The 14,965-nt window shown below is 37.6% G+C and overlaps 2 protein-coding genes across 4 annotated transcripts; both read right to left on the bottom strand.

Annotated features, from left to right (window-relative positions):
- Window positions 1–4,683: 4,683 nt before the first annotated feature.
- LOC113358233 (probable sodium/metabolite cotransporter BASS3, chloroplastic) lies at window positions 4,684–7,549 on the bottom strand. Its single transcript, XM_026601769.1, has 5 exons — window positions 7,014–7,549; window positions 6,648–6,743; window positions 6,234–6,540; window positions 5,776–6,023; window positions 4,684–5,400 (listed from the first exon to the last, which is right to left on the bottom strand). The coding sequence occupies exons 1-5, from the start codon at window positions 7,388–7,390 to the stop codon at window positions 5,154–5,156; spliced, it is 1,275 nt and encodes a 424-aa protein (XP_026457554.1). The 5' UTR covers window positions 7,391–7,549; the 3' UTR covers window positions 4,684–5,153.
- Window positions 7,550–8,275: 726 nt separating this feature from the next.
- LOC113358232 (protein PELOTA 1-like) lies at window positions 8,276–14,211 on the bottom strand. Of its 3 annotated transcripts, none has more exons than XR_003364321.1 (17): window positions 13,856–14,211; window positions 13,676–13,758; window positions 13,429–13,504; window positions 13,129–13,203; window positions 12,989–13,045; window positions 12,603–12,648; window positions 11,888–11,963; window positions 11,683–11,758; window positions 11,496–11,528; window positions 11,285–11,353; window positions 10,970–11,076; window positions 10,796–10,868; window positions 10,618–10,656; window positions 10,242–10,336; window positions 9,955–10,061; window positions 9,554–9,684; window positions 8,276–9,407 (listed from the first exon to the last, which is right to left on the bottom strand). XR_003364321.1 is itself a non-coding variant. In XM_026601768.1 (16 exons), exons 1-16 carry the CDS (start codon window positions 13,904–13,906, stop codon window positions 9,611–9,613), a joined length of 1,137 nt encoding a protein of 378 aa, XP_026457553.1. In that variant the 5' UTR covers window positions 13,907–14,211; the 3' UTR covers window positions 9,336–9,610. The 3 variants fall into 3 exon arrangements, 1 of the variants encoding a protein (XP_026457553.1); XR_003364320.1 differs by having other exon boundaries at window positions 8,276–9,196; XM_026601768.1 differs by having other exon boundaries at window positions 9,336–9,684.
- Between the last annotated feature and the right edge of the window lie 754 nt (window positions 14,212–14,965).

The raw sequence follows: 14,965 nt of genomic DNA, 5'->3' as shown, positions 1-14,965 counted from the left end.
TTTGGTAGGTGGCACTATCTCACCTATCAGAAGTTATATTTACCCCTAAACCACGAGTGTTTGGTGGGGAGGTGTTTGCGGGTAAAAACGGTTTACTGTTTTTTCGGGTAAAAGTGGTGTAGTATGTAAGTGTACTTGATGAAGCAAGTGCTCGACGAAACAAGACGTATAAACCTTTAAACAAATGTACTGCACGGGAGTACTTTGAGTTCTAAAGATTAATTTGTAGGACTCTGGCCTAAACCAAGAAAATGGTCATTCTAGATTTAATTTGTTCCCAAGGAATGAGAAAGGTCGATCCGTAGGGAGGGAAGCTGAGAATGTGTAGAGATCAATGGAAATTTATTCATTGTGGGTGATGTGTTGAACTGCTTTTAAGATGATTTCTTTGTGTAAGACTGAGAAAAATCTTTCATGTCTTTGATATGGTTGTTAGACGACTAATGTCTAATGAAATGAATACAGTTCTTGCTAAGTTGTCCATATCATAGGCTAAGGGACCTATTTATTGCAGAGGTAGTTAGAACATCGATCTCGTGTAAGCGGTGACGGTTGAAGAGGAGCGGAAGAATGGGAAAGTGGGAAATCGTGTGTAAACCAGTTTCACTTTGCATGGGAGACTTGGCTGATTAACCATCCATTATCACATTTACTCCTTCAACTATCATCACGGCTTACTCACATTTCTCATCGTGGATGTATTGCACATCCCACGTGTTGTAGGCCACCAGACCGAAACCCTAGTGAATATCCCCCATGTAAAATGAATTGATGTTTCATGTGAAAGTCTGCTTTTCATGCGTATTTTATGTGGTCAATCGTTTACCTAGTTAGACTACGAGTCTTAACTGATGAATTGAACATAGATCATAATTGAATGGTTATAACAGATGAAGCGTGAAGTGCCTGCTGAGACAAAAACATGCTTGTGGGCCATAGACGTTGAATCTGGTGGGTCACTGATGATTGTGACATATCATTGTGCTAGCTGAGGTAACAAAGCAACAACGATAGTCGAATGATTTGGATTGATAAGCATAGGTTTAATGAGATCGCTCGATCATAAACCATTGTGTTGATGCGTCAAGCATTTGACAGAAAGTCATATGAAGATGATCATCGTTGAATGATCATAGAAGTTTTATCCTCGACTAACATGTCATAAGTGAGTCGAATGACAAGCGGAGAGATTATAATATTAAAATAATGGTCAACTGATGAACCAACTAGGTGTTGGTTGATGGACCAACTGAGTATTGGTTGATGAACCAACAAAACACTGATAGATGGATTAGTGTCGAATACTACTTCTCGAATATTGATAGTTGAATCAATATGAGAAATATTATTTTGCAGAACAATTGATAGTTGATTCAACAAAATTGTTTGTACTCAGAAATATTTCCAAGCACGGAACATAATCGATTTGGTGATGATGATGAAAACTAGGGTTTTACACAAAACAAGCATAAATAAGAGAGAACTAATTTAACGTGGTTCGGTAAATTTTGCCTACATTCACGGATGAATCCCCATAAGGAGATATATTTATTGATGTGATTGATACAATTGATTTTTGATTCCTTTTAGGGTTTGCTGGTGTATTTTCCTGTATCAGAGGCCCCCTTTTTAAGATTGAGATTCTCCTCTATTTATGCAGTTGAACATATGGGTTAAACCCTAATTTCGAGATAAACTTCATATCGAAGCAACTTGGTCAGCAAGTCATCCAGAAACTTCTTTTGGTTTTTGCACTGGATCGGTGAGAATGGGCCAAATTGAGATGGGCTAGAGGGTTTGACCAACGATATTGACTTTGACTGACAGGGTTGACTTTTTGATATTGACTGCGACTGTCGATCTTTGACTGGCAGACTACCTTGACTGAAAATATGAACGAAGACTAGATGGCTGATAACATGGATGGAGGATGGCTGACAACACGATTGCAACATGGGTGAAATCTGGATGGCAGCGCGGTTGGCAACATGGCTAAAATCTGGATGGCAGCGCGGTTGGCAACATGGCTGGAAACGCGACTAGCAACATGGATTCGACGGTTGACCGGACGTTGACTTTGATGGTTGACTGGTCGTTGACTTTGACTATTGATCGGCCGACAGACTCGATTAGCTTGTATACTGAGTTGGTTGGGTGAATGGCATAATTGAACCAGACCCAAATGGTGGTTCAAGTAGCAATCTGGCCCACTATATAGCATTTTTACTCATGGTACAAACGTCGCCCCCTCTTAACCTCCAACTTGTTGTGGGGTTAAGAAGTTTCGTTTCCCTTGGTCAATGACAAAATTTGACCCCAAGTGTGGATTATTGTTGTTGAAGCGAATGGCAACCTTCCCTCGTTGTCTACGGAAATCATAACCAAGACGCCCCCAAGTGAGGTTATTGTGATTGGAAGATCGAAGGGAAGCAGGTGAGTACGAGCCATTGTTGTAGACAAAAACTGGACTGAAGATCGAACTGGTCTGCAACGGAAGCGTGATACTGGAGCGAAGTAGTTTCCTTAAATTGGTGTCCAATGGTTGGGGGCGAAAGATGACCTGAACAATTACTGGTGAAGTAGTAATTGATGCGAAAATAATTGTTGAAAGTGAGCTGCAGCTGTTAATGCAAAAGTAGGTTGCAGTAGTTGAATCAAAACTGCGGCTGTAGTAGTTGATGTGAAACTGAACTGCAGCAGTTTCATAGTACTAGACTGGTGGCAGTTGTTGGAAAAAGTGAGTTATCCTGGCAGTCACTGAGCTAGAATTTGTGTTGACTATTGTTGCAAGCGAAACTTGAATTTACGGGCCGACAGCAATTTCCGACCAAACTGGGTAGCAGTTGTTGTTGGTACTAAACTGCTATCAACTACAGACGGAGCTGCGGCAGTTGTGAGCGAAAATGCGACAGCCATTGGTGAGACCCTTCAATCGTGGGATGGTAAAAGACTTTGTGTGCCAGTGGACCTCCCAGAGGTCTTGGATGGGCTACTGGACCTGAAAGCGATCTTCATGTGTCTTCAATAGTTACATGAATCAGGATAACAACAATGATGTAAAACTAGACCGCAACAGTTACAGTGGAACTGGAATGCAACAATTGCGGTACATCGGAGCCAAGTGATTGAGGTGCCCCTTATCCAAGTGAGGGGTGCCTTTAGTAATTTTCTCCCACGAGCGCAAATACCACTTTTCGATCCAATTTCGCCGCAAAAGCTTATTTCTCCAAAACACCTAGAAAACCATAAAAATAATCAAATAAGTACAAAATCGAACACTAACAATACAAATAATTGAGATTAAAATAGACACATAAATGCCTCTATCACGAGACGTTCGAATACGACCATCAATCTTGAAAATTCAAGAGTTGGCATAAATTATATTACCACCGTCGAGAACGAAATTGAAGAATGATTTGGATTGAACCAATTGTATCAAATTATGCCGTGATCATTTCCAAAGGTACAAATTGACATATTTTTCGTCAAAATTTAAGTTCGATAATGAATTTTGTGGATCCTTTCAAGAAATGTGAATCGTGTGTTCTTTTTTGCGAGACGTTCGAATACGACCATCAAATCTTGAAAATTCGAGAGTTAGCATAAATTGTTTTACCACTGTCGAGAACGAAATTGAAGAGTGATTTGGATTGAACCGATTGTATCAAATTATGCAATGATCATTTTGAAGGGTATAAATTCACATATTTTTCGTCGAAATTTAAGTTCGATAATGAATTTTGTGTATCAAGATTAAGTTCTTCGTTGCACCATAAAACGAGCTAAATGAGGTTCATCTGCAAATATGTTCTGAAAATCGCCAGGACTTGGCTTCTCAAGTTTGTCCACCGTTGCCGATATTCGTTTTCGTGAACGAATATATCAGAACTTTGATTCCACTACTTACCTTCACCCAATCACAATAGAACACTGTCTCATGAAAAGTAGTATAGTCTAATTCTAGGATTTGGTTGATCAATCCATACCACTTAGATATGCCTCTATGCAGATACCACTATCTTAAGTACCACGGTCTTCCTCGTATCTTGGAGAAAAAGCAAAACCATTTACGCGGTATTTTTCAAACTCTACCGCTCCAACCGGACCCCATGCCAATCGCCATAAATCTGAATCTGTTTTGCCCTCCTTCGTTAGCTATGCAAAACAACATGGACAACAGTCAACAAGTGATAAACTTGCAACAACATATATATTCTCTTTCGACATAAAGGGCTCTAACCATTCTGGGTTGCTAATAAGGCAAACTGAAGTGCATTACGTAATGTAAGTTTGTATGTATTTTTATTTATCAATACTCGACTTAAATATGCCCATAATAACAAATAAAATGACATACCTTATAAGCCAACCAGGCATGAAGCTTGTTTTGTTTTTCTACCCCGTCCTTGTTACTACCATCCACCACTACTAATTGAATGGTGAGTTAAGTTATCACTAATGTATTAGATTATTCATGCAATAGAAACAAGAATCATGATACATTTTCATGATGATAATATAATATGAACAAGGGAAATGAGATTGATGTTGTCCATAGTGTGATCGAAGGTGTTGATGGTGATAATATAGATGATAATGAGGGTATTTTAAAAACGATGGAATAACCGTACTAAGATGGTGGCCTGTGAGGCTAATGCTCAACATGAGTCGCAGAAAATATGATTTTGTTCAAGGTGTCGCAATGCTAAAAAGCCGAAGAAGTGTAACAACAAACAAAAGGGTAAGAATATGAAAAGAGACACTCTTATTGAGGTACAGAAATTAGAGCTACAACTGAATACCAAACCTGTTAGCTACATCTATGATATGACTATGAATAAAAAGGTTAAGAAACTACGTAAATTTTTTACCACTAGTGACCATGTATCCAAACCTAAATGTATCCCCATCCTATTTCCCATTTATGTATCCTATAATCTTACCACAAGTATCATGTATGATGTCATTCTTCTACTTCGCCTTCTGTTGAAGATGATAGATATCGTTCATGGTTGGATCCTTTCTGGTCGCATCCATCAGATGGATGAAGAAGATGCATGTCTATTTAGGTATTGATTTCATCAGTGCAAAGCATAGCAAGGTATCAATGATGATCTTCAATGAAGTGAGTTAACAAAGGAGTTTGATACTTAGTTCGTTAAGCCTTCAACAGTGGAACCAGTTTGTGGGAGGAAAAACCGTGGAAGGTCTCTAATTCTGTAATCATTTCCCCAGAAAGAAGCAAGACAGAGACCCATAATTGCCATGGTTACGACCGAGCATGCAGGAGGGACAGCATGGCTGCTACCTAAGAACTGTGAAGCGAGAAGACCTGCAAGAGTTGAGCTTTGCATTCCAGTACACAATGATATTGTTCGACAAACTCCCTCATCTTGCCTATAAAACAAAAGCAAAATTCAGTATCGGCTAGGCAATGAAGACAAAACAGTACTAGCAAGTAACAACTTATGGACACAAAACAGAAGATGTGAAAAGTTCCTCGACAGATAGGTGTACCATCTAGGTCAGAAATGGAAAGGCTTCAGAATGGAAGAAAACCACTTCAAAACCATAGATTCAGGTGTTTAGATTCAGGACTTGATTCAGTCACTAATGATCATATTGTAGGGATGGCCATGCTCAGACTCAATATATACGCATTGTCAAAATTATACAGATGCCTCTCTAGACTGATTTACTTAAGTAACATGTGTACAGATCCATTTGAGACATGCTGCAACCCAACAATTTCGAAATCTGGATGTAATTTACCTGAATAATGGAACTTTTGCTACCCAGTATCCAACTGTAAAAGCAACTGAATGGAAAATCAGTATGGGTAGAATCAATTGGAGACCCTGCGTCGACAAGATCTGAGTTCGGTTTATTGCCAGAGGGCTTCCTATACACAGTGAAGTACAAATCATGGCAACAAAAGGCATCACTGGACGAATTACTTTAACAACTGATTTTGCATAAGTGTTAAGCACAAGCCCAAGAGTGATTGGAACAAGCACAACCTGAAATAAACCCCCAAAAATTAAGGATATAGAAAAAATCAAGAAATATTCATCCATGTAGGTGCCTCTCTAGTAAAGTGGTAAAATATTTGGGTGATGGTACTAGCGACCTGAGATGGGAACTCGTCAGCACCATATTACTACTGACTGATAAAGAAAAAATATATATACAACGATCCGTGAATGCACTAGAAGTAGTGTTTCTTTTACCTGCAATATAGACTTGGACATTGCGATTGGATCAACTGGAACGACAGACCCAATAAGCAATCCAGTAAGGAGAGGAGTAACAATGACAGAAGCTATAGTAGTTGAGCTCGTCAAAAGAATGCTCAACGCCACATCTCCTTTGCTCAAAAAGCTTGCATAACTCGAAAGCTGAGCTCCAGCGACACAACAGGTAAGGATGAAACCAGAATAGAACATTGGGGGCACTCCACATGCACTTGCAATCAGTATACCCGCGACCGGTTTCAGCAAATATTGCGCCATAAATCCAACAGATAAAGGTAAAGGTCTGCAAGAAAGAAACAGTCTCCAATGACATTCAATATATCAAAATTAAGAAAAACAAGACAAAAATACTTCATATAGTGGATACAAAAAATTAGATATGAACTTCACCTCTTGAGTGCAAGAGCGAAATCATCGATAGATAGTTTAATTCCAATTGACAACATGATTCCACCAAGGGCTGGGGCGTAATACTCTTTTGATACCCTATATATAATAACAAGTTGAAGAATCAAGAGTCATTCTTTTTATTCCCCTTAACTTGAAAATAAAGCAATAAATGTTCTCAATATAAATATACTTCTCCTTTTCCCTTTCAGTTAATAAAGAACCTTAAATTGTTGAATTTAAGAATTTAAAATTGAGGCCTAGTTTGATAAAAACCAAATATCAAGCCAAGTAAGAAATGGTTATCCAAACAGAACCGGAAAAAAAAATCTACTGTAATTTTTAAGAATCGAACGGATTAACTCTTACCATGTGAAAGTAGGAGGATGAACAAGAGCAAAAACAGCGGTACCAGCAACAATAAAAGGAAGCATTGCTGATAAAATCTGAGAAGAATCTTTCTTTTCTTCAACTTGATCTTCTTCTTCATCATCTGTAACATTCAAAGATACAGACTTTCTTCTCCCAACTGACGATGAATCTTCTTGTCCCATTCCGCCCATATACGATGTTGAGGAAGTCGAACAGTATGCATATGGACCAGTAAATCTCTTCTTTCGCTTCAATTTCGGATACCCATTGTTGTGGTAAATAAGTCTAGAACTCAATTTTGAAGAATTCAATGACGAATTTTGTAATTGAGGAAGAATTGGCTTCGTCAAACAAACACTTGAAATTGAAGCCATTGGAGTAATTAAAGAGGCCCAACTTTGTTTGAAAGATGATAAAAAAAAATCAGCAACTCCAGAAATTAGGGTTTCGCATTTTTATTATCTTTAGTGCTGATGAGTCTACTGGTTAGAGAGAAAAACAGAGTGAGAAAGGAAGAAGAGGAGGAGAAGATATGTTAGAGGCTGAAAACGAAACTTGCGGTTAATTTGTAGTCAGAAACGATAGTTATCTAGTATAGTCGATGCTGTTTAGCTAACTTGTACAAGTAAGAATCAACGGTGAAAATATGATATTTCTGTTTCAGGTTTGGTGGCACTGTCAGACTGGTGTTAGTTTGTTAGGGTATTGGTTGGGACTTAGTTTTTTCCGCCACCAAAACTGCTGTTGCATTTGCATGTAATTGACACAGCCAAGTGTTGATTTTGCTTTGTAAAATGATGATACCTTGACAGGCGTATGAAATGAACATAAGGAGGAGTAGGTTGTAAGACTCTGACCCAGCATGTTAGCCATATGGCGCATGACTGGAGCCAACTATATTGTGTCGACTGTAACCTGCGAAATCATACAGCATTTACTATTGTGTTTCTTACAGGAAAGTATTTCTCATCTCAGGAGCAAAAAGCAAAAGTAATTTTGATGACAGATTAGCTTGATTAAGTCAAAAAGTTAAATATGATCAGAATTACCGTTGGTAAAGTCACCCTGTAGTAGATTGCTAAAATGGATGTAAATATGATCAGAATTACAGTTGCATCGGATTTTAACAGGAACTGGCAAGAAATGTTTTCACAGGAAAACAACAAAAAGCAAAAAAGGAAGAAAAGAAAGCAAGAACCCAGACGGTACCAGTGATGTCACAATCATAGCTGACATTGTCCATATTGGAACGTGGCCGATTGTCGATGCAGTATTTTCATTGATCATTCTAAGCACTGAGAATATTCTACGTTCTCCAATCTATCAATTTTCTATTTGTTTTACATAGTGTTTGCATTGCATCGTTAAGATTAAGAACACGTGTCGCAGCTTGGCTATACAGTTTTCATAAGAAGAATCTGTATTATATAACCTGCCTACTGGCATTACATATACCTGTCAAACCATGACCATAAACTGAAGCATTAAACCCATCACCACAAACCTCCACCTGCACACAGGTATTCTGCTCTCCCGGTAAAACCTGTTCATCAGAACTGTTGTTGTTAGTCTCGCAACCTTTATATGTCATCCCTTTTTGACCTGCTACTTATTCTCCAACTTCATTGGTGATACTCCTCTCAACTGCCCTGAACCGTAACTGCATTGTTTCAAATTAGGGGTGCACATATCCTACCTTACCCGCTATTTCTACCCTACCCTATCCCCAGTGTTTTAACCGTATCCTATCCTGCCCACTATTTGACGGGTAGGGTGACGAGTAAACTATCCTGCCCACTATTTGACGGGTAGGATGACGGGTAAAATATTTCTTACCCGCCATCCAGGATGGCGAAATAGGCCATATCCTACCCACCCTACCCGTTGTGCAGACTCAACCATAGTATACAAATTTCCTAATAGATAGAAATCTGGAATCTAGCACCTTAATACTATTACATCCATAAATAATAATAATAATAACATGGAAGGTAACAAAAGTTTAATGCGCTCCAGGAGGTCAGAGGTTCGAGTCCCCAATGGCGTAATATTGCAGGAATTAACATGAAAGGTAGTGTTAGTTTGCCCCCCTTGTGACACAATCTCAGCTTCCCCTCCCGCCGTTTCGGCTCCCTTGGCTAGGTTACTCATGAGGCTCGCTGGTAGATTAGCACAGCAACCTGTTCAATTAATGTATTAGTATGTCGTTGGAGCTTAGCTTGTTAGGCTTCCAACTAGTTTCATGTAATAATATTCATCCAATAATATAATAAAAAAAAATTTTGAATAATAATAATAATAATAGAGATAAAGCAATCCTTCAATAATCATAAACTTGTATTTCATTACTATCATTATCCACCCCCAGCTGTTGTCATTTGATCATGACATCTGTAGATCAACACCAACACTATCAAAATGGTAATATTACAAAGAAACCTTAACTGCTCCAGCTTACAATAAAAAGATTACTATAAAGATAAAAATAAAATTACATTAAAAGGAGACTGAAATTAAAGAAAAAAAATGGTACATACATGTTATGAGAGGAGGGGGGAAAGAACTTTATTTTGCAACAATCTTTGGTAACATCATCACATCTCAATGTCTTCCAGGTCTGGTAGAGGAAAACGTAGAATAGCCGCAATCCCCGTCAATTGTGCTAATTCTGTTATTTTGAGATATGGTGTTAGAAATTCAGTTTAAATATTGAAGTCATAAAGAAATATAGCTTTTGCTCTTTTGTAGTACAATGCGGAAAGACTAGAACCAAATTTTAAATCTAAAAAATCCTTATCACTCGACTATTCCATGATCTCTAAACCTGCACATGATCTTATACAAAGTCGGGCTTTCCTGGTCCAAAATTTAACCCAGCTTAATAGCACGTTACAAGAGTATCGGAGCAAAGGAAATAATTGGAAGGTAATATACTTACGCTCTCCAGACACGTGCATTGAAGAGAATATGAAAGCATTGCCTCCTGAATCCTTCACCGAATTTACCAATTCCACATATTGTTGCCTTGTCGCTGTATTCGAATTTCTGATTTAAAAAAAAAAAAAAACATTACCCAGTTTAGCAATAGACAATGACATGGGCCTTTAATAGTATGAGGACCTCCATTCCTCTTGGCCATTTGTCCAATATCAGTTCAGAAAAATGTCACTTGAGGAGTTTGGAATAATCTTAAGCATGCTTCTAAGAAGCTGCACAAACATTTACCTGAAAAGATCATCAGTAATTAGAAGAGTCTGAACAGCCATACGTTCGTGCGCAACCTCAACATGCTTCGGACCATAGCAAGCTCGATCCGGATCCTAGAAAAAGATAACACGGTTCAGCTTCAGTAATTAAAAGGTACGATACTCGGAAGAAACCCACAATACTAGAGGTTAGCGATACTAGCGATAACTCTTCGTCGAACTGTATATTTTTGTCAGTCAGCATGCAAAGATACACGAAACACAAGATTCATAAGTTAAGCAAGCTAATGACTATGAGTATCTGAAGTGGCGATGGTCACTAGCCATCGAACCGAAACTCCTATTTTCCGATTAGAATTCAAATCAAATTTGAAATAAATTAGGGTTGAACATACATTTGAAAGCATGTTGAAGAATTCCTTGAGAGCACGAACCTGAGAGTACATACAGAATTTTACAAAACTTTTATTAATATATTTGTATATACATTACAGAATAGCCAAGAAAGATAAAAACAAAATTGCGGAAGAAAGACATAGCTACATAAAGGAGAAGGCGTCGGGATTTCATCACCTCTTGTGCTGCTTTTGTATCCTTAATCATATTCATGACATTTGGGGCATCAAGAACCTCCTTTAAACTATGCCTATGTGCCAAAGAAATAATGCATCAAAAATAAAGGCATATGCTACTTATGGCATTAAAAATTCTAGCAAAGCAAAAGCAAAGGAGCAACACTAAGCATACTTGAATCCGGAGGTCGTGTGCACAAGAAGTATACGCGATTTATTTTCAATGATTGGCCTTAACTGTCTTCTTTCAGACTCCAAAAGCAAGTATTTATGGAATTGATCCTACAGCATATCAAGCACTTGAATTAAAAGATGAATTTTACAGCTATCAAAAAGGTAAAATCAAGGATATGGTTTTGGAAGTGGTTATACAACCAGAATTGCAGTTATCCATCCAGCATACATACTTCATACTTCCAATGCAATTTTTTTAATTTCCGATGATCAGAAAAGAACCGAAAAGAAAAAACGTTGGAAAATTTTATTGTACCTTGGTGAAACCCGGACTTGCAATAACAGCACACCGAACAACATTAAAATCGACATTCTTAAGGAAACTCTGAGGAAAACAAATTTGCACTGTTAGGAAACGACATTCTACACCTTTAATTTTAGGGCAAGTAAATAATGCCCAATTTTTATTTTATTTTTTAAAGAAATAAAATATATAAAATAAATTGTTAATACATAATAAAGCTCACCTGTAAAACATTCTCGAAGAACTTATTCAAAGCCTGCAAAAGGAAAAAGCAACACTATGATCTCAGAGAAACAACATATTGACCCTTTAAAGAGACCCTTTAAAGAGACTTCAGCATCAACCCACAGAGAACTGAAGCAGAACTGTTCCACATGCTGGCTGTGTATAACAGAAACCTAGCAGCTTACCGTCTCATAACCAGCAATAGCTGGACCATGCTTGCGGGGTATAGAAGCTTCTATCCGTGAAGGAGTTGTTGTCACACTATAAAATATTAGGCATGTTAAATATAGCAAAAAAATAGAGAAACCAAAAGGTCATCATGCAATAATCTTGCCCAACATATAATTAGCCAGCCACTATACGAAATAATGTGCAGTAAAATGTTTATACCTTCTGCCTATAAGGCATATGTGTGCTAATCCTTCTTGCATCAAAGCCACAGCTAGGTCGGCACTTGCACCAGGATCTGCAATGTGATCGATAATGCATAAAATATTAATACATTGAAGAGCTTTAGAAGTTATACAATTAGGAATATTAAAGTATTATCCATACAATCCAGAATTCAGATAAGATTGTAACCAACAATGTGATTAAGACATCGGCCATATAGATGCAAAATTTTGACTTTCTGAACCATCACATTTGGTATGAAAGCGCTTGATAGAAAACTACATGCTTGGTAGTTACTTCTGACGTGGCATCACTAGCACCCTCGGATAATTGCATTTAGCCCAACAGACTATCCCTCTCGAGGATCTAGGCTCTAAGGATGGTGGGTAGGTCACCATCCACCTAAGCTTGAGTAAATAGCTAACAAGTAGCTAGCACCCTAGCAAGGCTGATTATCAACCATTCATATAAATATAACGAACATATAAGTTTGGCAAGGTCACCAAATCGCTTTTCTACACGACAAGCAAAGTGAAGCAGACAGTGAGGAGGTGAAACTCCACAAACGGAAAATGTACAGTAGGTTTTTGTTTTCTATGAAGATATTCATTTGTCCATAGTCTATTATTAAGTCATTTACAAGGGGACCCAGAAGAAAATACTACACAGAAAACCATTTGAATCTGCTGATGTAATGAGATAGAGAGAGTACCAGAGGCTTGCTTGAGTATATCTACTGCCATTGAGTCCCATAAAACCTAAAGGTAAAAAGTAATCGTTAGCTGTATGTTGCTAACAAACATGTAAAATCGCATAACATATTGAAAACATAAACCAACATAATAAGTTGGATTCTGGATATGATTACAAATGAGCACAGGTAAATACGAATTGATGAAAGCAGAAGGTGGAATAGGCAGGTTATAGTTTACGCATATAGCTAAGTACAAAGGAGCAAGTCATGCATAATGCTTGCAATTGCATTGATGACAACAGAAACATAAATGCAATAGAAGTAGTAAAAATCACAACAACAAAGGACTTTGGATATAAAAGCAATCAAGGGAGAATTTAATTATATAGGCCTCCAAAGCATACCTTTCTTACGACAAAAGGTCGATGAAGCTCGATTTCTAGAGTATGGTAGGACCCAATCTATAATTGATTACGACCAAGTGTCAGAAGCAGCAACATCATAGGAAGATGAGTTTGTTTTGGTGGTAAACTATAAGACTTACCTTCACATGTTCATTCTCCAATATATTCTTTCCACGTATGCGCAGGACTGACCCTTCTTTGTCATAATCCACAGACTACAAGAACAATAAGTTACAAGGAGAAAGTGTCAGCTGAATTATTAAGGAAACAGTGACAAGAAATACATATGATCTAACTGGCAATGAAGATATTATTTACACGATTAGTGCTACAAAAGCTAGCAAAATAATGAAATAAAATAATAAATTAATGGGAATTGCACATAATTAGATTACATTCTTCCATTTTTTTCATGAAAGATTGATGTAAACTTTGTTTACCTCAACTCTAATTTCCAGCTTGAGCTTCATACGCTCGGAATCCCTTCCCCCAGTGGCGTTATCTCTTATAACTTTCCTGTGACAAATTGTAAACAGTGCTTCAAAGAACAGTCTTACAACACCTATGCTGAAACTCATAAACTATGAATTGAAACGTGTGGTGAAAATTTCTCAGTAAAGACTACTTGACCACAATTTTGAATGTCAGGACACTGAATTAGGTATAAAACTATCCAAAGGGGGATACCTGACTGTAGTAGATAAAACAGTGTCTCTCTTAGCAACCAAATTGTAAGCAGTCCACAAATCATCTGCTTCCTCTGGAGTCATCTGCAAATAACAGGAAGAGAAAAAATAAAAAAGGGTTTAAAAATACTCATTTTTTTTTTTTTATGGTTCAAAAATCGAATACTTGAATCAGTTTTACCTTAACACTTCCAGGACCATTTAAGGTGACATCCCTGCGAAGTATCTTCATTGTTGAAACGATGAAAAAAATAAATAAATTTATGTATGAAAACGGAACAAAAGTTAGGGCTTTGAGACTAGGCTAAGATAACTGGTGAATGATGAGGCTGAATTTGTGTGCGGTAATTCTATTTGGACTTAATAATAAAAGATGATAATTTGTTCTCGTATGATTTTGCCGCGTATCCATTAAAAACCTTTTCCTCTGTGATTCTGTTCTTTCTTATTACTGAATTTCTTACTGTAGAGAGCAATTAGGTTCCTCAGTCTTCTTTAGTAGTTTATAAAATTATATATAGAACCACAACTTTGTATTACTCACATATAGACCCCTCGGAAACCTAATTAGGTCAATCGTGTGGGGATGGGCAAAAATCAAAATTCCCCTGAGGCCTATTCCTATGGGTATGGCAAAAAAAAGTTGTTTGACATATCAGGTGGTATGGCAAACCATTTGTGTCACTATGGAAAAACCACGGAGCGATTGAGTTTCTAGCGAATGATATCGCTGGCGATATTGTTAATATCGCTTGTTATTAACTCCATCGTTGGCGTTATAATCAATATCGACAACGTTCGAGTTTCTGACGCCTATAAATACCGCACCTATCTTCTCAACTCTTCTCAATTCTTTTTCTCAAATCCACTGATTTTCTTAAACTTCTGTTCTAAACTTAAACAATTATCTTTTGATTTCTTAAACAAATATGGAGAGAAGAAAAAGAAACAGAAAAACCAAAGGATGTACTAGTATCCCTGTTGGTGGAATAAGTTTTGTCGTGGATACAAATTATGAGTTTGGTAATGTCAGACAAGTAGCCGGTGAAGGTATGTTATCTAATCACATATCTGACCATGAGGAGCGAGCTAGTTCGGTAACTCTAAGAGGTGGATGGACTGAGTTATGTACGATTTTTCAATTACTTCCCCCTGTTGTTCAAGAGAGAGTTGGAAGATATCCTTGGCGACATCTATATCAAATACAACCTATAACTACATGACTCAAGGAGTTCAAGTTATATTAGAACGATGGTGGAAGACTACAAACACGTTCTTTTTCAAGGACTTT

This window comes from Papaver somniferum, chromosome 3 (genome assembly GCF_003573695.1).
Source record: "Papaver somniferum cultivar HN1 chromosome 3, ASM357369v1, whole genome shotgun sequence".
Classification (NCBI taxonomy): domain Eukaryota; kingdom Viridiplantae; phylum Streptophyta; class Magnoliopsida; order Ranunculales; family Papaveraceae; genus Papaver; species Papaver somniferum.
This window is presented reverse-complemented; position numbering and strand designations above follow the sequence as displayed.